Source organism: Sceloporus occidentalis, unplaced genomic scaffold, assembly GCF_023333645.1.
Source record: "Sceloporus occidentalis isolate IW3139 unplaced genomic scaffold, rSceOcc1.0.p SCAF_8, whole genome shotgun sequence".
In the NCBI taxonomy this organism is placed as follows: Eukaryota; Metazoa; Chordata; class Lepidosauria; order Squamata; family Phrynosomatidae; genus Sceloporus; species Sceloporus occidentalis.
Genome location: NW_028316988.1, coordinates 4040337 through 4066831, shown reverse-complemented (window position 1 = coordinate 4066831; position 26495 = coordinate 4040337). Strand labels below are relative to the sequence as shown.

Sequence of the window (26495 nt, the reverse complement as noted above, 5' to 3'; positions counted from 1 at the left end):
TGGTCTCTTGTCTCTGGTTTGCCTCTTTTATCCAGGGATCCAGCATGCCTCCATCCTGGTTAGAAGATTCTGGGATTCGTAACCAACATATCTATAGGGAAGAGGTTGCGGAAGGTGGCTTGTCAAAGTTACACAGCAATATCCATCCATCCTTGTACCTGCGCTTGACCACATCGCATCTCCCAACTCTAACGAGAAGGAAAAGGTCTCTGCGCTGTCACATTCCTAAATGAGGCCCAGGTTGCCATCGGGCTTCTCCTCCCTGCCTGCTTGCCTCCTCCTCCTCCTCTCTCTGCCTCCAGCTAATGGCTGAATTCTTCAGTGGCTAATTATTCTTGCCGCTGCTGCATCCGTGAACTGACCTAATCCCTGCGGAGCTCCCGACAGGAAGCCGAAATGGAATTTTAGCACCATGCCAAGCCGCTTCCATCCCCCTCGCCCTCCTCCCGCCCCACGACATGCATTATTGCCAGACTCTCGGAAAAGGCAGACGCCATAAATCTACCTGCAGCTTGTTTGGTTCCAGCCAGGGCCTCTTCTTCTCTCCTCCTGCTCCACGCCACAATGTCTACTGACTCTCGCCTTACCCCACTTGGCTGCCCCAGGCAATGACCTACCTGCCATGTTTCACCTCCCTTTGGAGAGCCCAAGCCGACAAAGAAGCATAGAATCGTAGAGTTGGAAGAGACCACAAGGGCCATCTAGTCCAACCCAATAGGTAAAGGTAAAGGCAGTCCCTTGACATGAATGTTTAGTCGTAACCAACTGTAGGGGGTGGTGGTCATCTCCGTTTCTAAGCCAAAGAGCCAACATTGTCCAAAGACTGCTCTGGTGGTCATGAGGCCAGCATGACTGTACTGAATGCTTGTTACCTTCCCACTGAGAAGTGGTACCTATCTATCTACTTGCATTTGCATGCTTTCGAACTGCTAAGTTGGCAGAAGCTGGGACTAGTGATGGGAGCTCACCCATCATGCGGCACTTGGGCCTTAAACTGCCAACTTGCCAATCTCGCCATCAACAGAGTCAGTGTCTTAACCACTTGAGCCACTGCGATGCAGGAAATCACAACCAAAGCATGCCATCCAGCCTCTGTCGCATTTCTAGCATTGAAGCAATGCAAAACATCGGTTTTAAAACTGATCTTCCCTATGCAGGACACTCAGAAGAACCTCAAAAGAAATATAAAGTATACACATACATCTATGAATGCAAGGGACGCCCCCCTTGCTTAGATCAGTGCTGGTACTAATTGAAGTAGTGACCCATGCTAGTCCATGAGCCACCAGATGCCACCCTGGTTTCTGTCCCCAAGAGCAGCAGAGAACAAGTCTCTGCTGCTCTCGGGGACAGAAACAACTGTACCCAATGGGCACAAAGGCACCCATGTGTACCCTGGAATACTGGGGGTGGAGGGGAGAATTATTAATTCCCCAACATCCGAAAGCCTAAAATACACTGGCTTAGAGAATGGAGCATTACTACACAAACATACATGTTAAAATCAGGGCCAATGTGGTGTAGTGGTTTGGGCATTGGACTAGGGCACTAGGAGAGCAGGGTTTGAATCCCAGCTCAGCCATGGAGACCCACTGGGTGACCTGGGCCAAATCATGCTCTCTCTCAGCCTCAGAGGATGGCAATGGCAAACCCCTTCTGAAGAAATCTCCCAAGAAAACCCCAGGATAGGTTGGCCTTAGGGTTGCCATCTGTCAGAAACCTCAAAGGCCTTATTTCTTGGAGGGCGAGGGATGGTCGCACTTATTTAAACACTGAGCAAACATTTGAGGGCAGATATGCAACACATTTGTGGATGGAGGGGGATATATTGATTGGGACAAGCAGACAACCTAACTATAACAAATAAGGGAGAAGCAGAGAGGAAAAATGAGGTCAGCATTCACTCCGAATCCTATATAATGTAAAAGGATGGGGAGAGGAGGCACTGAAAACCAGAGCCTATCCTCCAGCAGAAACTCCCACCACATTTACTTCTGCTCCTAAATATGTTTGTATACACTCTTAGGCCATAAAGCTCTGGGCCACAAAAATATATATACAAAAGAGAGGGGGGCAGAATCAAATCAAATATAAATCTTTTTCCCAGGAAGAGATTCTAGCGAGAGAAATTGCCCGATGTTCCTGTATACGTATCCCCGTAAAGAGCAATCTGCATATATTTAAATGAAGGATATGCCCACCAGCAACTATGCATATGCTGTATTGGATTATTCTTATTTGGAACAAAATATTCACACTTCCTCTCTGTCTCTGTCACACACATAGCCTGAATGTGGCATTTCGGGCATAGCAGTCATGGCTTTTAGCGTTCGAAAAGGCCTCACCCTCCAACCACACTACATACATCTAGCAGTGGCATGGTGATAGTCTGCCCTGTTGCTTCTGCCCAGCACTTGGTAAATGGAGATAAACTCCTTCTGTACGTGGAAGCTTCATTGAATTAACCCAAGAACAGTTGATAGACTAATTGTTCATTGTATGGATCCCTGGTATAAAAATGCTAGTGATTGCCACCGCATCTTGTGGTTCATGGATTTTAGGAACAGTAGAACTGACTTTGAGGCTCAAGGTGAAATGTTGCTGGGAGGGACAGACAGAAGGGAGGGATAGACAAATGCAACGCAATGCAGGAGGGATAGACAGAAGGCACATCTATGCACAGAACAGTCACTATAATAAGCATAGCACCTTTGAGGCTAACTGAAAGAAAGAAGTTGGCAGCATGAGCTTTCGTAGACCTCTGCCTGTTTCCTTGGATTCTCTCTCTACATACTGATTCTACAGACTAATACGGCTATATCTTTGAATTCTATAATAAGCACAGATTTCCGTGGATATTTTTAGGGCAGAATGACATCTCAGGAAGCAATTCTTCGGTGGGTTTGAGCCCTGGTTTTGCCTTGCCACAGAGGAGGGGACACATTTATGGAGAGAATATAAAGAAGGGGAAGGAAGTGATTAATGCTCAGCTTGGTGAGTCACCTCTGGAAAATACTCTCCTGTGCCAGGTTTCGAAACATTCCCTCTAGGGATGGAAAACCCCAGCCATCTGGGACATTATTTTGGGGGGAGAATCTGTGGGTTTTGGAGATGGAGTGGCCCAAGAAGTCCTACTGCCTCTCCACCACCTGCATCCATATCAGCTCTGAGTATGCAGAGTTTTAAAAAGTTGCTTTTTGGGATGGCAGTGGTTATGGGAATTGTTGTCCAAATATATATATATATATATATAACCTTTCCAAGCTCTCTAAAGCTCTACATGCAACCATTTCCCAAACATGCCTTTATTTAATGGCCGGGCAGCTTTGGGTGCAAGTGGAAAGCTCTAGTGCAGCGATTCCCAAACTTTGGTGTTTTGGATCTCAATGCCCAGAAGCCCCAGCCAGCTTGGTCAACAGTCAGGAATTCTGGCAGGTGAACTCCAAAACATAATAGTAATAATTATTATTATTATTATTATTATTATTATTATTATTATTATATTTTCCCGCCTCTCCCAGATGGATCGAGGCAGGATTACAGTTTGCTAAAACACATACATCAGTAATAAAATACATATAAAAATACATCAATAAACATCTTGGGGAATCAAAGTTTGGGAACCACTGCAACATATTCTTCATTTACAAGATCTGGATTTCCTAGGATAGGACAAGAAGACAGCCCTCAAAGAAAGGAAGCTGGGCAATTCTGCTTTCCGTATCTGAGCATCTGGAACAAAGCAAAACCTTGAACTCCCAGTCAGAGGCTGGCCCTCAGGGAATGGTCCACCTGTTTAGTCCGGGATGGACAACGACATGAATCAGACAGGCCCGGTTTCGTTTGCACATTCCCAGCCCTCCACCAAAGTGATTTTTCAGCCAGTCTCCTGGCTGTTTTCCAAGCCGCCTGAGAGGTTTCCTCAAAACTGAAACCCATTTATGTCCGCATTCCTGACAAGACAGACTTGTCTGCAGTATGCTTGGCCGGCTTTGGAATGGAGAGAGGTTATGGGGCAGGTCAACCAGAGTCTCTCTCTCTCTTATACACACAAACGTCTCCCCTTCCTTCCCAGAAGAGTTGCAGAAGAGTTTAGCAAAGTTATTTTTTTAGATCACAAATCCCAGAGCCCCTCAGACCCCAAATCCTCACTTGAAAGTTACAATTCCAAAAACTGAACTTTTCCATGCCTTGCACCAGGCCCAATAGGGCAGCAGAAATATCAGATGTGAGAAGCCATCAACAACTTAGCCAAGTTCATCCTTGCTCTTCAGGGGAACAGATACAGGCAAAGAACTTGTCTAGGACTCCAAGGTTTTGTTATTGCAGAAGTGCCCTTATCACAAAGAAGCCTCTGAACATGCACAGAGTCCCCTCTTTCTACCAGGTTAGTCTGGAACCAGTGAGGTACAGACTTTGAACTGGTTTCAAAGGAAACCTGGGCCAAGATAAACAGAAAACTAGCAAGGATGTCCAAGGCTACAGAGCACTTGGGATCCTCAGAAGGCCCTCCGACCCTCATAGATACAGCTCTGCTTTGGAGATTCACTTACAAAACCACAAACAATTGCTGGAGCTGGGGGTAACCATTTTAAAAATGGTTGAAGACCTAGCATGGACTGTGGCCAGCTTTGCTTGCAGGATGCTGTCAGTGCTGCATCCTACCTGCCCTTCTTTTGTGGGGCCAGCTTCAACAGTCCCTCTGTCTCTCTGCATCCCTGCATGTCAACAGTCTCTACAGCTCTGACCCTGGTCCACTAGAACTAGTCTGCTTCTTCCTTTAGGCTTCCATGCCATGCTAATGTACCCATAAGCTCCATACTCTAAGCCCTGGTTTCCTCAGGCCTTGCATACATTACTTTATTGGAGGGCAAACCCCAGACTACCCACTGGTTATGCTGGCTAGGAGACTGTGGGGAGCCCCACGTTGCTAAAGGGAAGGAGGGGAAGACATAATCCAGACTTCTGTGGGTCAAAACAGTTGCAAGATACCTCTCGGTGAAGTGAGAATCCCGGTGCTGGGGGAGCCCCTGTTTCCGGCGCTGACTGGATGAGTTGGTGGCTGACGGGAGGTGAGCCTCCATGGTGCCAGGGTTGCGTGCGGCGGCTGCAGCTGCCACCTCTTGCCGTGCCCGGAGGAGGTCTGTGGAGGAAACAGAAAACCCTGTGTGAGTTGATAGGGCAAGATGGAAATACAGGCGTTAATGAGTACCAGGTTTGACTGGGCTTTAGGACCACTGGCTGTTGTTTCCTAATATGTGATCAGAGTGCCTCTGAGCACATGGTAAGGACCTCTCCTTTGCCACTACCTAGCTGCAAACAGGTCCATACAATTAACAACAACCAGACATCAAAATGCTGCAAGCTGCTGGACTGTAGAACCAAAGACACCTACATGCCTTCCCCATCCATCCAAGTAAGCAAAAACAGCCACGACATCTGTTGATGTTGGCCTCAATCCAGGTAGAGTAGACTTACTGAATAAGTGGGATATATCTAAGTGTTGATTTGCTGCTCTCCCATGGATTCAGTGGGTCTACTTTCATTTTGTCTATCAACTGGATTCACGTCTTTGATTCGTTTCAGAATGCCAAATGTGCTGAAAATGGTCATCCTTACTCTTTGTTTTCAACTGGTTCTCTCAAGGCAAAGAGATCAGGTCTAACGTATTTTGCTATGTAGTTATTTAAAATCTACATCTGGTCTTTCTTTTCAAAGTCACAGCTGCACTGCAAAAGGAATGAAGTCACGGCTCATTATATTTCAGCCAAAACCTGACTTCAACAGTTATCTTTGCTCTTGCAGTAAAAGAATGAATCTGCATAACATGTTTTGTCCAAGCTCTGTCACTACCTACGCCTTTCATGTCTTCAGAGGCATCCCTCTTGCTTGCTTGCTCCTCTTGTTTCCTTTTCCAGACTTAGGAAGCCAGAAGATCCTTGGGTCACCAGTTCTCTTTCTTATTCCCACCCCCAGATTTAGTTAGCACTCCTTCTTCCATGCAAACCCCTTGCTCTTCCTCGCCTTCCCCATGAAACTTCGCCTACCAGACTCAGAGAAAAGACGCCTCTTTCGCTCTCTCTGAGCTCTAATGAAAACCCTGGCCTCCTTCAGCGCATTAAGGGGATTAGCTTGGAGAATTAAAGGACAACAGAGAAAAGATTCCTCCCATCAACACTCAGGTGCGGCTGGGAGGAGAAGAGGAAAGAGAGAGAAAGAGAGAGAAAAGTAGAATTACGGCTTTGTGTCTGTTTGCTGCAACACAGTCCCAAGTTTCCTTCCAAAAACAGACTTTGAGAAAGACTGTTCCTAGACACAATTACGCAGCAAAGGAAGGTATGTTCAAACTGAGCCAGTCCCGCCTCTCTCTCATAAGCATGTGTGCGCGCACACACGCGCACACAAACACATATTGCTCTTGGCTTTAGCAAGTCAGAGGAAATTGTGCAACTACACCGAAGGGGGTAGGGAAATAGACGAATAAAAAGAGTCCTTTTCCTGCACAGCAGAGAATTTTATTCCGGTGCCAAAACTCATGACTGGTCCGTCCTACCACAAGGCAGGGTACATATACAGAACCATGATTCAGTTAAGTCACTGCCCTTGGGTTTACTCCTAAGCAGACATGGGTAACCTTCACCTGGTTAGTGGCACTTACCCTATCTTTCCTGGGACTCGTCGCTGTCACTTCCCACCCTCCCTGACCTGATGCTTCATAAATTTTCTAGCACCATCCTTGGAGAAATACCACATCCCTCTTTAAAGCCCTTCTGTACCGCTTCCATATATGTTCCTCCCTCCTTAAAATGCCCTCTGTATGAAGGATACACAGCGATAATTCATTCTGCAGCTGGGGTTTCCCCTGTTCCTTCCCCTTGCCTTTGCTTGCTCTGGTAGAGCAGGCAGCTGTCCTGGGATTATTTATAGCCTATACTGTTGATATATTTCTCTTACCATACTGAGTCTGTCTTGGCCAACATTTAGCCCCATTCCTGGTCTTGTGGTTTAAAATGGAAGGTAGAAATGTCTGTGCGGAATGGAAAAGGGGGAATCAGGGAGGCAGAGGTGCAAGCCGTGGCAAGTTGGCATTTTTTAAGGACAAAGCGAGAAGGATCTGCCCTGGGTGGCACTGGTGCATGGACTGCCTCTTGCCAGCTCCATACAAGGGCTCTTGAGGCACTGTCTCTGGACATCAAGGGAATTCCAAGCAAAAGGGAAGAGAGAAAGGGCAAACAATAGAGTTAAACAGTGATAAATGGATGAGGCAAAGCATGGAGAGGGGAGCATGTGCAGGTGGATGTTTAACTTGGACATAACACTGCCTGCTAGACAAGGGTTGTTGGTGTGTATGCACAGCAAGACAATCTAGAACATGGCCACACAGCCTGAAAAACCCACAAAAGACTATGGATGCCGGCCATGAAAGCCTTCCACTTCACAGTCTCCATGTTGCTGTTGCTTTGAATTGCACTCAAGTCTAGACTTTGGTCAAGATAGGGTTCAAAGGATACAGCCTTCTCTGAAGATGCCAGCCACAGCTGCTGACGAAATGTCAGGAATAAACTCTTCTAGAATATGGCCTCATAGCCCAAAAACCTACAAGAAACTATGGAAGCTGGCCGTGAAAGCCTTTGACTTCACATACAGCCTTCTATCCATTACTGGACTGCAATTCCCAGCACTCCTTACCACTAGCTATGCTACCTGAAGCTGATGGGGGCTGCAACCCCACATCTGGAGGGCCACAGGTTCCCCGAACCATGTCAAGCCATGTGTTTGCTCCCAGCCTCAGTTTCTCCAGTTCAAACAGTCTTACCCAGGGAGGGCCAGAAAGACCCTAATGCCTGATGTCCACCATTTGCTGGACTGAACAGGAGTCTATTGTTAGTTGAACTGGGAATATAAGGATCAGACCAATGGCCTACTAGTCTAGCATCCTACTTCTCAGGTTGCATCCACACTGTGGAAATCATCTGGTTTGACACCACTGGCCCAAGGCTAAGAAATTCTTGGAACTGCAGTTAAACGGACATGTAAAGCTAGTTCACATGACGAATATACAAAAGGATTTTCTCCGCCACCAGGCTTACAGAAGTCACTGGAAATCTCTCTGGCTCCCCTCGAATCATAGGCTTTTTAAACCCTGAAATGGCGCTCCTTCTCATACCTGCCCCTTGGCCGTGCCTCCCTTTCCAAAAAGTTTGCGGTAACAGAGGCTATAATCTATATAAGAAATAGCTATAAATAAGATTTGTTGTCTCTTCCATCCCAAGCCCAGCCAAGGCAGCTTTCCCTTCCCCGTTCCTTTCCTTTTTCAAACTAGGAGTGTTAATCCTTCCCTGGCTAGGTAATTAGCAAGTGCTAATTAGCGGCTGTTTGTACCTCGCTCCCAGAAAGCAGACAATGGTTTATTTATTATGCCGGTTGATGCCTTTATCCTCCTGGCAGAATGGTGACGGATAGACAGAAAGAGAGGAAGAGGAAGAGGAAGAGAAAGAGAGAGGTCTAGGAGAGAAGTTCAGATACACAAAACCACTTTAATGGGTGCAGAAGACGGAGAGCGTCTTTTCTGACCAAGGGAGCTCTATAAATCCCACTGGTAGGGTGGAAGTGTGGTTCAGCCCCATGTCCGTTTGTGGGCACATGGCTTGCACACAACTGGAGCTGTGTGTGTCAGACCAAGATGATGTTGAGGAAAGGCCCAGGAAAGACATGCGAGATCAACGGAATAAGACAAAGTGGAGAACTAGCCACTTCCAGAGAAACATCGTTTGTGTGTTGTCAAAGTCTTTCCCAGCCAGCATCCATAGTGCTATGAGTCCACGTTCTAGCAGAGTTTATTCCTGACGTTTTGCCAGCAGCAGTGGCTGGCATCTTCGGAGAACATCTGATACATGTTAAGCATCAGATGCATTTAAGATACATGTAGTAGTTGCTTGTGTAACCCACTGGGAAGGCAATGGCAAACCTCCTCAGAGCAAGTCTTGCTTAGAAAACCCCTCAAGAGGTTTGTTTTAGGGTTGCCATCAGTCAGCAACGACTCGAAGGCCCACAACAACAACAACCAATTTGCCTGTGTAATGCACATTTTTGTCCGTAAGACCCACCTCCCTTTGCTATGAGATAAACTGCCAGCTCCATCAGAACACACTGAAAAAGCCCTGCTTTCTCTCCAGCCCAGTGACTGTATGCCTCCCATGCTTATAAATTAATTATCTGAAAAAGGCCGTCGGTGCTCCATTGTAGCAGATGGGGGGAAGGAGGAAAGCGGCGGCATCGATCCGGAATGACCGCAACAACCCACCCATCGCCTCCTCCCTGCTGCCTCCCCTGTCTTCCAGCAATCCCCCCCCCTCCTGCCTTGCACAAATACAGTGGATGTGTTATTTACAGTGCTACGCTCTCTGATGGTTTGGATATCAAGAGTGATTGACAGAGAGATGCTCCAGGGATGGCAGTTCCAGGCGGGGAGAATGGAGAATGTGGGATTAATGTTGACGGAGAGCAGCATGTGCAGAAGGGGGGATAAAATGGGGGGAGTAGGAAGAGAGACAAGCAATTAAGCCTCCCAAAAAAAGGGCTCCTAAATTATTAAATGTTAGTCGGTGCCACCGGCTGTGCCAATAGATAATCATTGCTTTGTGTTGACTGGAATAAAATGTAGACCTGATCTCAGCCTGGACCTACTTTTTCCAGTGAGCCCCTGCTGTTCTGGCATTAGAAATGGAAGAGAAGTTGATCTCACTTTGCCATCAGTTCTACCTCCACGTTAATGTTCTAATTGTCAAATAAGGGGCATTTCAGATATTAATCATTGGGATCTTTAGAGTGGGTATTATCTCTCTTTGGTAACTAAGTACAGGTAACGAATTAAATGTTTGACTAAGGGCCTGAACACACAGGCCAAAATAAAGCTGCTTTGGGTCACTTTGGAGGTATGCTGTTTAAATGATGCATGCGTCTTTAGAGGTCGGAAGCTGTGCCAAGGACTAGAGCGCAGCTTTGGTGTAGCTTCTGGCCTCTTAAGATGCGTGTGTCATTTAAACAGCATACCTCCACAGTGACCCAAAGCAGCTTGACTTTGGCTTGTCTGTTCGGGCCCTTAGTTACCTTTAGTGACTTACAAAGCTAGTGTGATGTAGTTGTTTAAGTGTTGGGCTACGAATCTGGAGGCCAGGGTTTGATTCCCAGCATGGCCGTGAAACCCACTGGTTCATCTTGGGCAAGTCACACTCTCTCAGCCTCAAGGGAAGGCAATGGCAAACCTTCTCTGAACAAATCTTGCCAAGAGGTCGGGTCACCATACGTCAGAAACAACATGAAGTCACACAACAACAACAACAACAAAGCTTTTAGGCTGCCCTAAGTTCCACTTTGGTGGAAAGATGGGGTATAAATAAATCATCATCGTCATCATCGTCATCATCATCATCATCTTCTCATGCTTGCTCTCCTTTTCCTCAGTGGGCACATACTTGAGTGCTGCAAAATCATTTCTACCTCAAGGATGTGAACACAGTGGGGTCTTGGTAAGCGCTGCGGTTTGGATCCAGGACTCCTTGCGGATACCAAAATTCATGGATGCTGAAGTCCCATTAATACAATGGCACAGTAAAATGGTGTCCGTATATGAAATGGAAAAATCAAGGTTTGCTTTTTTGGAATGTATATATTATTAAAATATTTTCAAGCCACGGATGGTTGGATCCGTAGATAAGAATCTGCGCATATGGAGGGCCGACTGTATTAACAAGTATTCCCCACATCCTTACTTTGCAGTTGGAGAACTCCACACAGGCCGCCCCTGAGAAAGTAAAGTACCCTCACCGCTATGGCTGGGCACTGCCATGCTGTTGGCCAACTGGTAAAGCCGCTGCTGCTGTTGCTGCTGCTGCTCCTCGAAAGTGCCGTGTTCATTGAGAGCCGACATCATCCGCCTGTAATGCTCCTCTGGGGTCATCTGAGTGACGGTGCCCTCCAGCAGAGGCGTGTGGGAGTTTTCTGTAAGGTTTGGAAACAGAACATTAAGAATGCATGTTGACGCCAGGATAAAAGGTGAAGAAAAGATAAGCAACGAAGGGAGAAGAGCCCTGGAAGGGGAATTTCCTTTGCATACTTCCACCGCTACAAAAATATCAGAATAACACATCGCATGGCACACCCATCTCTCAGCAAACAAGTTCAGACGTCTGTACTTGAAAACACAGCGAGCAAGCCCATGTTGACAGACGTCTCCATAGGTTAGCATTTTTGTACACAACTGCATCTAAAAGCAGGGGTGTAACTATGTGGAGCCCGCAAAATGAGGGTATCGTCCCCCAAATAAGAATCCTTTATCCTCAATGACATTTTCCTTCAGCCTCCTGCACTTCTTTGACATCAGCTGAGCATTTAGAAACACAGTTTAGGCATCCAAAGAAAAGGGGTAGGCAAAGCTACCAAGGGAATGCAAACACAGCAAATGGATGAGTTCTAGATCTGAATGGTTTTTAGTATCTCACTCCGTAGTGCTAGAAATTTGGGGGCCAAAGGAAAATTTCATTGGGGAGAGGAGGAAATGGCTATTTACGAAGCTTCATTTTGCCACCCCACCTTGTAGCTACACCCCTCTATAAAAGTACCTGCTGCAAGGATACAAGGAGGAGAACATGTAGGCTGGTTAAGAGCTTTTGGGAACAAGGGGAAGAATAAAAATCTGAAACACAGAAGGACGGACAGATCTTGGCAGTCACCTTTTTCCACCTGGAGGATAAACAGCTAGGTATTATTTGTTCCCTAAAGTTTGCGTGCTTTCTCCTCCCTCCTCAAAATGTTCACAAGCAGCGGCTGGAGGAATGTATTGCTCTGTTCCTGCCCTTCAGAGCAATGCCTAGAAGCAGCTGGGTGTGGCACAAAGGCAAGCAGACTCTGCAGGAGGAACAGAGGAGGAAGACACAGCAAAAAGAGATGCCAGTGTACTCTAGGCTATGGTCTGAATAGCAGGAATGAAAGTGCATCTTCCTCTGCCAGATGTTGACCATTGAATCATGCTGGAGGGCCTACAAATGCCTATAGAAGTGTTTTCTCTAGGAACGTCTGGGTATGTCTGGGTTGTCCAGCACAACTCTATGGTCAACATCTGGCAGAGTTGCGCTGGAGGACCTAGAGTTTCATAGTCAGAACATATTACCCGTATATACTCGACTATAAGTCAATCTCATGTATAAGTCCGCCAGGCGAGGCAAGCTGGAGGAGAGGGCGAAGGGAGAGCTCAGAGTGAATTGCTCCCCTTGCCAATGCTTCTATAGAACAGCCGGCACATTAATTGAATTGGCTAATGATCTATTAAGGAAACGACTTTGGACTTGCTGGGCCATTTGGGTCCCAAGGCAGCCCCCCTCCAGTTTGGGCAGTGCTGGCCTAAATTCAAGATTGCAGCCTGTAGGAAATGGCTATGAAGAAGTGGGAGAAACACTCTTGTTTTGGGGCCCAAAATTGTGGATTTTGATATGACCCGTGGATCAGTCGAGGGTAAAACTCAGGTGCATGTAACAAAACATCTAAAGGATGAAGCAAAGAAAAACAATGCTAAAGAACTTACAAAATCCCAGCAGATATAACTGTTAATACCTGATAGATCAGAGAATAGAAGGGGGGTCAGTGCTTCCAAGACCGATTATGCTCTTGCCTTTCAACAGGGGATGGTTCCCTTTTTAATAAGAGTTAAAATAGGACTTACACTGACCCTGGATAAGTCGACCCAGGCTTTTGGAGTCAATATTTTGACTAAAGTTTCTAGACCTATACATGAGTATATACAGTAACCAAATCCGCAAAAGTCAAAGCCACAAATGCGGAGGGCCAACTGTACCACAATCTCCCAGTGCCTTTGTCCTATCCTATCTGAATAAGCCCCATCCCATTTCCACCTCCACCAAGAGATTTTGGCCTGTTACAGACTGCCAAAATAAAGCTGCTTCGAGTCTCTTTGGAGGTATGCTTTGGAGTATCCATCTTGAGGGAGAGAGAGGCAGCTAGCTCCAACTGTCTGCCTGGAAGAAGACAAGCCCTCCCTCTGGTCCATCTGCCTTGGTCCAGGCCGCAGAGGGAGAGAAGAACTGCTGGACCTGATCCCCTCCCTCCCTCACCATTCCCTTCTCCTTTTGTGTCGTGTCTTTTAGATTGTAAGCCTGAGGGCAGGGAACCGTCTATTATCCCCTCTGTTGTAAACCGCTCGGATTCCCAGTGATTGGGCGGTATATAAATAAAACCTATTATTATTATTATTATTATTATTATTATTATTATTATGCTGTTTAAATGATGCATGCATCCTAAGAATCTGGAAGCTGCACCAAAGCTGCACTCCAGTGCTTAGGAATGGATCATACCTCCAAAGAAACCCGAAGCAGCTTTATTTTGGCAGTCTGTAACAGGCCATAGTTTCCCGCTGTTTCTCTTCTCCGGCTCCATCCATCCCACCCCAGCAAAGGGGCCGTGGGGTTCCTGTCGCAGCCGTACAGAGCAAGATAAAAAACCAAGCTAGGCGACGACATTTGTTTACTGTAAAGCAAGGCGCTGCGGTAATTACTGTGCTCTCTGCTCCGGCAGCCCCGTTTTATCTCTGATCATCCCCACAGGGCAAGGCTTTTCATTACTCAGAGGAGCCCCCAACAACGCTGCTCCGCCAGGCGAGGCAAGCTGGAGGAGAGGGCGAAGGGAGAGCTCAAAGTGAATTGCTCCCCTTGCCAATGTTCCTACAGAACAGCCGGTGCATTAACTGAATCGGATAATGATCTATTAAGGAAACGACTTTGGACTTGCTGGGCCATTTGGGTCCCAAGGCAGCCCCCCTCCAGTTTGGGCAGCGCTGGCCTAAATTCAAGAAGATTGCAGCCTGTAGGAAATGGCTATGAAGAAGTGGGAGAAACACTCTTGTTTTGAGGTCCTTTAAAAAGCAATTGCAATGGTTTATCTACATCACTCAACAGCCCTCAAACCCTCCCAACCTCCCAGCTGCAAAAACCATGAGGAAAATGGCAGCTGGATATGTTGTGACATAAATGTGCACCAAAATATGATGGTGCAGCTTCTCAGGGGAGGAGAAAGCACTAGAAGGAAAACTGCCCCCTGTGTGGTTGGCCACTCCTGGTAGTCTCCTTCCTTGGAGGTCTTCAAGCAGAGGCTGGATGGCCATCTGTCGGGGATGCTTTGATTGTGATTTCCTGAATGGCAGGGGGTTGGACTGGATGGCCCCTGTGGTCTCTTCCAACTCTACGATTCTATGATTCTATGATTCATGTGAAGGGAAAAGCCACTTTCACTGATTTATGATGCTGCTGCTTCCTTCTCAAGACACTATGGCAAGGAGCATTAGCCAAGAGAGCCTTCAGATGGTGATGCCCAGCACACCAGATCCAAACAGATGCACAGACTTGCTTGGTGGCTGCTCCTGATACAACAGCTGCTTTAAACACGATGTTTTCAAATGATGCTTTCAGATGCTGCCTGTTTGCCTCTGGATCTATCTTCTGGAGGAAGGGCATATTCAAAGCTCTTAAGAGATATTAATGCTTCTACCGTTCTCAGCACTTTCCTCTCTATGCTCAATAGCCAGCACATCTTGCCTTGCTACCAGTTTTGTCTACCTCAGAAGAAAGAAATTCACTCTTCTTTTAAGGATCAAGGCATTTTTAAAAAAGGTTGTCTTGTTTTGTTTTTGCAAGCCTTGCAAACTGCACCTGTACTAATCCTCCCCAGCCTTGCCATCCATCAGCCTTTGGGACATGCTTCTCATGCACCCAGATCAGTAAAAACTCTAACCCTGAGCCAAATCGCAAAGGGTTAAGAGGTAAATGGCCTCATTCACAACCCTGTGAGACCTGTAGACTCAGAAGAGGAATGGGAAAGGGTGCTTCAACTAAGTCATTCACACTGTGAAAATAATCCAGGATGAATCCAGGTTGAATCTCCGTTGTTCACACGCATCTTGAATGCACCCAAGTTTTGGGAGAAGGCTTCCAAATCCCCACTTAATCTGGGAAAATCAATATTGGGGTTTTCCCAGAGTTTGTAAAAGATATCTGCATTGTCAGTAGTGTGAATAACCGATGCGAATAGACCTGGGATAAAACTCTGCATGCCTTGGACGCGTTCCGCACGCATTCGCATCGTCCACGCCATCTTTATTCAAATGCTGGCACGTATGGGCAATCGAACTAGTGGTGATGCACATTGATGTGGTTGTGAATAACAAACCCGGAATGCGTGAGCGAGATGATTTGCATCGCCGCGCTTAAAAAAATGACTTCTGGATGATCCCTAAGGGAGGAAGCCTGCAGGATCAGGCAAAGCTATGCCCAGGCCACATAGCAGGTGGCTTATACCCCCCGGGGAAGAAGAAGGTGCAAAGGCTTGGGAATGTTCCCTCTTCTCTTCTTGCCGCCACTCGGGGCTGGTGAGTGACAGGGCCTCCCACGCCTGCCGCCCACCCACTCCCTGGAGGGAGCTCAGCAAGGCACCAACTGTCTCACAGCCCCTCCAGCAAGCTCTTAGCCAGAGATGTGGGGGTGGGAGGGGAGCCACAGTTTCGAGAAGGGGGGGATTTACCACTGCTTTGGCTCTCGTCTCCCTGCCCTCCTGCTTCCCATAAGGAGGCGAGAGGAGTGGGGAGATAGAATGATTATGACACTTCTAATTACCGCAAACGCCTCCTGATCTGCCCCAAAGAAGATTTCAGGTGCAAGACGGAGAGGAGAGACCCAAGTGCTGAGAAAGGCTTTGATTTGCTCCACTTAAAAACAAGTGAGATCCCACCCACTCAGCCCCTCTCCCCATTCCTGCTCTGCTGCAGCTTTGCTGTCTGCTTTGGTCTTTAGCGCTGGCGGGTTAATGCGGGCACTTGATCCTGTCAAATCCCCAGCCGTCGCCAGGTGTGACATGGACTCCAGCGAAGCCACTCAGAAGGCACAGCCTAGACAGAAGCAGCTGCCCAGCCTTCTGGTCTGCCCAGTACACAGATGCTGTGAAGCATCTCCCCCTCTTTTGCTCAGCCGTATGCAGCAATGCTGCAAACCATGCTGGCACTGTGAAGGAGCACTTTGCCCTGACATGCAAGGCAGCAGATCCCTTGCAAAGGCCCAGGTCTCCTACGTGGGCCACCAAGTCAGTGCTTCCATTATATGCAATGCATCTGAGGAAGTAGACTTAAGCTCATGCTGCTAACTTCTTTCTTTCAGTTAGTCTCAAAGGTGCTACAAGATCTCTCTACATACTGACTCTACAGACTGACACGGCAATATCTTTGTATTATTTGCAAAGTTCATTCAAAGTAGAGATCATATGCTGCCCTTTAGGAACACGAGAAGTTGACTTTATCTAGCCAGGCATTCTCTTCACAAGGAGTTCTTAACCTGGGGCCTACACACTCCTAAAGGATCAAAGAATTCAGGCATCCTTTGAACCTGGATGGGGGAAGTTACAACTGGTATCCTGTCCAGTAGTTACAAGATTGGAAGCTGGACCCACACTGTCGTAACTTGGGGATTCAGGATTACAGTCTTTAATGACTGCCCTGACCCCAGAAACCTACCTTTCCAGCTAGGCAGCACCTCAACTGAAGGGAACTGGAACTGTTTCCCAAGGCACTGCATATTGGGATACTGGGAAATGATGTCTGTAGCGCTCTCCTTATTGAGGAGCACCTTGAAAGGAGCAGTTGCCACAGGCCTCTCCAGCTGCCTATTCTGAATGTGTCTTGACACCAGGAGAGCATTGCAAACATCATTTCCCAGCACCCTGATCTGCAATGCCTCAGAAACCCTTTGGTTGGGTTTCTGCTTGGCTGTAAAGATAAGTTTTAGGAGGGTGGCAATGTGATGACAGAGCTTCATCATTACACCTGATGATGAAGGATCTGAGCCTATACCTTTATTTCACCATTTAGCATATCTTCAAGTTAGGAATGTAGGCAACAAACCACTGTAGTATTGGTAACTTCACCACCAAGAGAAATCACAGATATTGTCATTTCTCATTACTGTGGTTCTAGAAATCTAGAAATATCACTTAATGCTCATCATTATTTTAGAATACCTCACTATTCAATGAGATATTACTGCAGTTATTAGAGCCAACGCTAAATCTCATACAAAAGGGGTCCATGGAGCGAATACTGCTATATGCAAGCCTAAAGGTGTTCTCTGTATTAGTTTGAACTGAGCTTATATCTAGGGGCTGAGCCAACTTCAATCTTATGCATGCAAGTCTGATTCCTAAAAGGAAAATTTCCCACTTCTGAAATGAGAAACAGCAGACCCGACCAACAGAAAACCTTGTGATCTATCAGGAGGGCTCCCATCCACAAAACCAAATTGAACCGAGAACAGAACATAAAGTTCTTATGAACCTCAGTTTTCATTAAAGGAAAGCAGGCTGCAAAAGATGCAAGCTATGATGGCTCTATTTCTGCAGCACTGCCTAGAAAGCTATCCTCCAGCCATCCAGCCCTTTCCTTTACACATGTACCCCATTACACCTGGAGCAGAAAGTAGATCTGGGGATGCCTACTGGGCCATGTAGGAAAGTGAAAGATTTCACCTTCATGCTACATTTTTCCTGCCTTGACGCTTGTATTCGCCAAGCTCACCATTTCCCCAAAGTGATGGAAGCTCTGCTGGATTTATTTTTGCAGCTGTACAAATATGCTTGGGGGGCAGGGATTGACTGAGAGAGAGAGACAGACAGAGAAAGAACCTCAACAATTATCTTGCTTCTCTTCTCTTTGCCCTGCCCTCCATGCCACCTCTCGATAATATAATCTCATTTCTCCAAATTATCCTGGGAGTAGATCTCCACATTGTGGTGTCAGGAGTGAGAATTTACTGCAGGGAGAGAGGACAGGAGAGCCGGAACCTTCTCCGGCGGAGAACGCTTCCTCCGTGACCTGCCAGCGCGCAGCCCCTGTTCTGAGCCTCTGATGCGGTCATATTTCCATATTAGACGCAAGAACGTTCTGCTCAGTTTGACAGCAGGCGCTTGGCGGCCCGGCTTCCACCGAGATAGGGCTGGCGTTTGATCTCTGGAGCATGCACCAGGAGAGGGAGGAAGGAAAGGAAGGTTACCTGCTTCCCCACTGGATGCTTTGGCAGGTCCTACAGGTGTCTTCCACCCTTTCCCTCCCCTTCGCCAAACCCCCATCCAAATTCACAGTTACCTCTTGCATCCTTTTTCCACAGTAGAGCACACAGCCAGAAAAGACTCCGGAGCGCTATATAACACTCCAAATATGCTATAAAAGGAATGCTACATCTCCCCAGGGCTAACTTTCGCAACGGCTTCGTTTCTGTTTCTGCATGCTGGAAATGAACATAGGAAAGAGAGAATTCATGATGGAGGGAAGGCAGAAAAGGGTTGCAAAAGCTTTGTCAGGGTTGTGGTACTAAGGAGGAGATGCTGAGGAAAGACAGGCCAAGTATGTACCCTCAAGAGAGCAGCATGGTTTAAGCTTTGGACTAGGGTTTGAATCTCCACTTGACCATGGAAACTCCCTGGATGACTTTAAGCAAGGTACACTCTCTCAGCCACAGCAGGAAGCAGAGGCATCCCCCCCAAACAACCATGACAACCCCGTGACATCTTCACCTCAGAGTCACCATAAGTCAAAAATGACTTGAAGGCTCACAACAACAAAAATATGCTTGAAGCACAGACTATCCCCAACTGCCCACAGGCCTCAGGTTTCAGCTCTTCCTCTGCTAAACTAACTCCCTACTTCCCTCATGGGCCCTATATTCATCATCAAACCACTTCTGAAAATGGCATGAGCATGAAGCATATTGTGACATCACAGCACCTCAATCAATGGCTGATCAGAAAGGCATCAATAAGAGATCAACAGTGGATGGAGATGAATCACGGAGCTGAAACTGTTCACTGAAATCGAAGGCTTTCATGGCCGGCATCCATAGTTTTGGGTTTTTTTTTTGGGCTATGTGGCCATGTTCTGGAAGAGTTTATTCCTGACGTTTTGCCAGCATCTGCGGCTGGCATCTCTAAGATGCCCGAAAAACCCATAAAAAACGATGTTCATTGAAACTTAGTATTCTATACTAGAATCATAGAGTTGGAAGGGACCTCAAGGGCCATCTAGTCCAGTGATGGCGAACCAAATGGAGCCCTCTCTGTGGGCACATGTGCCGTCACCCCAGCACAGAGTTTGCCAGAGTTTGTTACTAGAAAGCCAGAGGGACATGGCACTTTGCAATAAATAAGTGGGTTTTGGGTTGCAATTTGGGCACTCGACCTCTAAAAGGTTCACCATCACTGATCTAGTCCAACCCCTGCCATGCAGGAACTCTCACTCAAAGCATCCCCGATAGATGGCCATCCAGCCTCTTCTTAAAGACCTTCAAAGAAGGCGACTCCACCACTTTCCGAGGAAGAATCTTCCACTACTGAACAGCTCTTACTGTCAAGAAGTTCCTCCTAATGTTTAGGTGGAATCTCTTTTCCTGTAACTTGCATCCATTGTTCTGGATCCTATTCTCTGGGGCAGCAAAGAACCACTGAGCAGCCCCCTTGTACATCCAAGACAAGGCATGTTCCTGAAAGCGTAGCTACAAAGCGGAAACCTCCAGGCTGCCAGGTGAGACAAGCTACTGAACCAAGTACCTGTGTTAGAGTAGAAGGACTTCAGTGTGTCTAGTCTAGCTTGACTTGAAAGACAAGTCCTAGAATTCATTTCATTTAAACCTCTGCAGATAAAGAGGAGCCAGCAAAATCATTCAGACTGATCTCAAGTCAGATTAGATAATCTGTCACTTCGGTATGAAACTGCCCAAGCCGAGAGGTGAGTCGTAAACAGAGAAGTTTGGATGGTGGGTCACCTGGTGCAAAGGGGCAGAGAACAGAGGTGAGGGAGGGAGGAGAGGCCTCTTTGGGGTTTGGAATAAGTAGCATTGATTCCAAAGCAATAGATAGCCAGGTCTTGGGAAAGCCTGATTAAAGCTTAGCTGCCTTCTCCAAGAGATGGATTAAACTGCTATCACCTTGATTAATTTTTCAGAGGATGCAGCGGCAGGGAAGGGGGGAAGAGATGAAGAAAATGAAGCAAAAAGGGAAGGTGGGGGGGATCACAGGGTACAGATGTATACTGGTATAACATGTTAAGAGAAAAATTAGCACAACAGCATTTCGCAGGTGAAGACCACTTGGTCCCCTCTGATCCAAGCTGGCGTCTTTGGTAGCAAAATGCATTTCAACCTCCCAGATCCCTATTGGAATATTGATGTCTTTCTAATTGCAACTCCAAGGAAGAGGAGGAGGAAGCAGAGGAAATGGAGAGGCAGCTTTGAATGCAGGGAAAGAATAGGACTTTGGGCATTTAGGCAGGAATGTGTGCTAGTTTTCTGGGACAGATTTTTGCCACATTTATGGGTCTGGAGCATCTTCCTTTCCTTCTGCAACTCCGGCGCCGAATAGAGCACCCTGACATTCTTTGTTTCTGTTTTGATTTTAAATAACGAAATAGCTTCTAGATTGTATGGCTGTAAAGATAAGATTGCAGGCAGCGTCTAATAAAATCCATTTAGCCGAGGAGGAAAAACAAACAACCAGGCTACAGTGACCCCAGCAGTACCAAGAACGGAGGGGAGAAAGGCCGGAAAGGGGGCTGCTCCTGATTCCCCCTCCTGGGCTTTTAAACACCCCGATGCAATCTCCAAGGCAGCCAAGGAAATACCAGAACTGAACCAAAAGCACACTTTTGATACCCATCGTTGCATGTCTTTTGACACAGTTTCATATATAGCACCCACTTCTGCATCAAAAAGTGCAAACAGTGGCTGAGACGCCCATCACAGCACCCTTTCTAGGCCATAGGAGAGTCCTAAAAGAGAGAAGATCCATAGTCTTTGTTCTAATTATTTGCACAGAAACCAGTGCAGTAAAACTTTTCTCCAACTCCTCAGATTACGCTGGCGTCGAAACACAGGTCAAGCAATCCTAATCAGTGCAAGCTTTATTGATTGCTAATTAGTTTGAACTTAAAATGACAATGCCTCCGAGGAACAGAAAGCCGGAGAGGGACCACTCATTTCTTATTCTCTCCTCCCAGAGAAGGAGACTCTTGCCTTTTTCCACGCCCAGCTCAATGCACCCAGACCTCCATTTCAGATATGTTCTAGGGAGCCCTTAGGGCTTTATCACCCAGAGGAAAATTGGAAGTTTAAACAGGGTTTATCCCGTGAAAATCACACAATTACAATTCAGGTTTTCAGACACACGCAATAAAAGAGCCATTGTCCCAAGAATAATCAGGGAATAACCAGGCAATAAACAGCAAGAAGGCATGTTTGGGATGGTACCTCTTAAGTAATAGTTGCTAACCTTAGAAGCATGTCAACCTTTCAGAATGTGAAAAAGCCAAAAGAAAAGCTTGGAAGCCACCGTAAGATGATATCATAGGGAAGAGAACATGGCCATTGGGACATCTCACAAGAGCCAGATGAGGACCCTAGGAAGGATGGATTTGGGCTCCAGGCCTGACGTTCACCACGCATGACCTAGCCTGTTCCCCAAACAAGGTGCAATGAAGATAACATTTGTCTGAAAGCTGGATCCAGAACCGCTACTCCTATGTCATTCATGACTGGCCAAAACGTGGGATGTCTTGCTCCATGCAACTATGCTCTCCCATCTCATGGCTCCTCTCTTGGAATGAAGGAGGAGAAGGCTCAAAGTCAGAGTCCTTGCTTTGGCTGCAGACTGTTTTAAATCCAATCCCTGACTTCTCCAGCTTCAAAGATGTGGAAACGGGTGATGCAGCAGAATACCTTCCTATACTTCTAGAAAGCTAGGTGTGTCCATCTCTTGCAGCAAACACAATGAAGCGTTTTGCTGCACCCTTACATTTTATTTGGGTATGTGCTTTTGAAAACTAGGACTTGCTTACAGCTGATGGCATGGCCTCTAGCCCATAAAACTGTGGCCCCGTACAGACAGGCCAAAATAATGCTTCAGGTCACTTTGGAGGTATGCTGTTTAAATGCTGCATGAGTCCTAAGAGACCACGATCCAGTCCTAAGAACTGGAGGGCAGCTTTGGCACAGCTTCCGGACTCTTAGGACACATGCATCATTTAAATAGCATACCTCCAAAGTGACCCGAAGCAGTCTGTATGGGGCCTAACTCCCTCTGCTTGAGATCCATCAAGCAGAGCTTGCGCACAATAAAAGAATCCCAAACCCAGGAGTTTCTTTTGAGGACCAGAACTGAAAGATGCCCACAGTGCTCTCTGCACAACAATGACTCCCAATGTGAAGTTGAAGGCTTTCATGGCCAGCATCCATGGTTTTTTGTGGGCTATGTGGTCATGTTCTAGAAAAGTTTATTCCTGACATTTTGCCAGCATCTGCCGCTGGCATCTCCACACAGTGTATATATATACCCCACTCTCTTCCATGCCAGCATTCTCTGAAGATTCCAGCCACAGATGCATGTGAAACTCCAGAAATAAACTCTTCTAAAATATGGCCACATATCCCCAAAAACCCACAAAAAAACTAATGACTCCCAACTTTGTAACCACAGCAATAAAAACATTATAACCCAACGCCACAAAATGAAGAAGCCTTAGGGTAACCAGCAGCAGTTACCTCCATTTTTCTTCATTTTAGCAGCCTAATTTAAGTAGAAAATTGCATTTTTCTTGTATTATTTAACATCAGGAGTCGGGAATCAGAAATCCTTGTTGACCCACTGCAAAACCACTCAGGAAACTAGCAGCAGATCCAGATCTATCCTGTCCCCAAAGAGTTTTGGGTTGTCTTTCTGCCTCCAGAAAAGGAACCATTCTTGCAACCCCCCCTCCCCAAATGTGCCATATGGCCAACTGTTATTTGAACTTCAAGAGCTTTCGAAAGCAGTTGGTGAGATGACACATTGAGCGCATGGAAGTTCAGAGAAAAACAAATAAACCGTCCTGGCCATGGCAAAGTCCCCCGCTGCGATAAAAAGAGGTCTTTGTATTTTGTCAAAGTCTTTAGAGAAGATGTTTGTAAGCTTGAAAATCCAAATTGGGGGAGAAGGCTGGGGTCTGGGAGAGAGGAAGAAAGTAAAGACTATGGAAATAAAACAGGACATGGCACTTTGGCTCATTTTTAACTATTAATTTGGAAAAGGAGCAAGATTCAAAACCAAAAACATTACAGAATGGTGCTGTAGTTGGGTGCCAAAGGTAGAAACGTGCCCAGATCTTACCAAGCGAAGGGTTCAAGGGTTAATATAAATTAAGAGAGTAATTTTAATTGGCAGACATTGCCCCGCAACCCGATGATGTGAGAAAGGAGGCTCCCTTTGAGTCTTTCCGAAAGGCAACTCCGTAGGGAGCCCTCCAGCGTCCATCTCACCCCACCCGCTTTCCATTCACAAACAACAACTGACCCACACTTAGGAAACTGGAATACATTTTCTTTTCCTTTAAAGAACAAGAGAGAGAGACGGAGAGACTCCTACCTTTTGGGGACTCGCTTCGGGATTTCTTGCTTTCGAGGGGACACTCGCTGTTGCTGTTGGGCGAACACGCTCTTCTCTTGCCTAAAACTTCATCTGGAGGAAGGAAAGGATAGGGGGAGGAGAGACATACAAGAGAAACAGAATTAGATGAAAAGATAGATATTTCCTTTTCCCCGCAATCCAAACTTTGGGGGCATTTTGTACATAGTTAAAGGAGGGGGAAAGGGGTGAGTGTTAGGGTATGAGAAGCACCCAGATTGGCTTTTCCTAACCATGCAGCCTCAAGGGACACAGCGACCCTCCATACACTGATCAATGGCAACCATAAAATTTGGAAATCTAGTTTATTTCCTTACTGAACTGCATTTCGTCCCCCGGGTGCGTCTTCGCGTTTCATGCCCTGATGCAAAACAGCTGGGGTCTTGGCGGGTGGTAGTGGGGATCGAGGGGGGGAAAGCAGAATCCTCCCCTACACACATACACATAGACAACACACACACACACTGCTTCTCAATGTTTCCTCGCCTTCTCCTTCTCCTTCTCTCACCCACCACCCAGTTCTCCGGGCGATCTCTCAAAAGCCTCCAGCTTTCTCCAGCCCTCTCGACTATGCAGAAAGCCCTGCGCCTCTCCTCATTTGTGCCGTCCTAGCAAGCCGACGCAAAAATATCTAATATACAATTACAGCATCTTCTTCCCCCCTTCCCCCATCCGCTTTGCCCTTCTCTCGCACAGATTTAAAAATCAATATCCTCTCGTAATAACGCTGGGGAGGGAAGAAAGGGGGGGGGGGGAGAGAAAGGCATGTGTTGTTGGAATAAAAGCAGGAAAGAAGAGGCGGACTTGTCATCCCGCAAGCATCAAATTCTCATCCAAAAGCTTGTAAAAGGGCCACGCACCCCCTTCTGCGCATGTTTTAAAAAGTGCAATAACGGCACTATGGTTTGCATATGTTGCGAACGTGCAGCAAGACAGGAAAGAACACCTTGGAGCATGGCACCGGGTGCAGAAATCTGTTTCTTATACATTGCAGTGTTTGTATCAAATAGAAAGCAAGCTTCTAGCCCAGTGATGGCGAACCTATGGCACACGTGCCAGAGGTGGCACTCAGAGCCCTCTCTGTGGGTACATGTGCCATCGCCCCAGCATAGAGTTTGCCAGAGTTTGTTACTAGAAAGCCAGAGGGACATGGCACTTTGCAATAAATAAGTGGGTTTTGGGTTGCAGTTTGGGCACTCGGCCTCTGAAAATCCTAAAATGCAAAGTGAATAAGGTTCCCAAAGGTTGACAGTTGACTTCATACTCCTACCCATGACTGACCAAGTCAGAACACATTTGGGGTATAATACAAAAACAAACTGAAAACACCTCAGAATAACAGTTCTGTAACACACATATCATCATCATCATCATCATCATCATCATCATCATCATCATCATCATGTTTATTTATATCCTGACTTCTTCCCATTACAGGGACTCAAGGCGGCTTACAAATCTAGAACGGTCCATAAATCTAAAACGTATGCAACATGCACTCTAATAAAATGGATGCAAATGTAAACTTATTCAGTTTGCATAGCTTATCCCAGATGCAGAACCGAGCTCTTTTCCGACATGGGATTTAACTTGCCTGGGAAAGAATGTATATTAATGCAACGCAGCTCTGTAGATATTTTGCAAGTGGTTGTGACATAGTCAAGGCCCAAACCATTCTGTTTTTCCCTGAAAGTCTATAGCACTTATGGTGCAGAGCTTATTTAATATTCAATTTATTTATTTAATTGTATCCTGAACACTGCTATAGAGATCCTTAAAGCCTGTCTAATGGGACATTTTGCTGTTCATGGTTGTTCTGGATGAGTGGTTCTCAACCTGAGGCCTTCTCTATCTTTCAGACTCCAATTCCCAGAATCCTCAACCATTTCTCAAGCTGGCAAGGCTTTTGCAAGGCAACGTCCAAAATAATGGAGGACCAAAGGCTGAACCTCACCATTCTAAGTATTAAGCTCCTGCAGTAAGGTTTAAGGAGGGCACAATTTCTGAAGCCTTATCTGTATGACAATTTCACATCAGGGCCGATCTATGGGAGGGCATGCATTTTTAAAATCTTAAGTACTCTCTCTCTCTTCATCTCAGCCAACTTGACTACTAAGGTGCATTCAACAGGTTGTACTGGATGCACTCTTTTAAAGCAACTAAAGAAGGCTGACTACCCAATGTTCTCCTATAAATGGACTCTGAGCTTATTTGGAGGTTCTAGCAGAAGATTGAAGTTATTGTGTTGCTGTTGTTGTTGTGTGCCTTCAAGTTGTTTCCGACTTATGCGGTGACCCTAAAGAGAAGCTATGATGGGGTTTTCTTGGCAAGATCTATTCAGAGGAGGTTTGCCATTGCCATCCTCTGAGGATGTGAGGATGTGACTTGCCCAGTAGGTTTGCATGATCATGGTCATAAGAGTTGGATGATCATAAGAGTTGGAAGAAACCACAAGGAGGTCATAGACATGAAGTTATGGGATCTAAGCAGAGCAATGGAGGACAGGGAGTCTTTGGAGGTGTTTCATCCACAGGGTCGCCATGGATCGGGAACAACTCAAAGGCAGTGAGCAATGTACAGGATCAACCATTGCCATGGCATGTAGAACGCATTTGCTCAGTGCTCTCGAAACAACATCCCTGGCAACAGTCTAGCTTTTGTTCCTGCCCACCCGCTATACCCGAGAAGCGACACTGGCTTTCACCCTTCCATCAAGGCTACAAGACAATGAAAGGTGCCCAGTGGGGTTCCATGTGTTGCAGCATGGGATCCCACCATTGCTGTTTTACTCTTTGAGGGAAGGAATCCTCCTAACAAAGGGAGGAGAGGGGGAAGGTCATGGGAAACTACAGGGTGCCATTTAAACCAAGGCTGACCAATGGAAATGAGGGGTAGGAGGAAAGAAAGGACTGGGGTTGAGAGACCAACACGCCAAGATGTGACTATTTAAATCAGTGTGTGCT

The 26495-nt window shown here is 46.5% G+C and overlaps 1 protein-coding gene across 3 annotated transcripts in view; it reads right to left on the bottom strand.

Annotated features, from left to right (window-relative positions):
• Positions 1–26495, bottom strand: part of SAMD11 (sterile alpha motif domain containing 11) — a 141638-nt gene that overhangs the window by 22462 nt on the left and 92681 nt on the right. For all 3 annotated transcript variants that reach the window (XM_089534258.1, XM_089534259.1, XM_089534260.1), the window contains 3 exons: positions 23494–23586; positions 10828–11001; positions 4993–5143 (listed from right to left, as the gene is read on the bottom strand). In XM_089534258.1, the coding sequence (XP_089390384.1) occupies positions 4993–5143; positions 10828–11001; positions 23494–23586 (418 nt within the window). The remainder of the gene's footprint in view (positions 1–4992; positions 5144–10827; positions 11002–23493; positions 23587–26495) is intronic.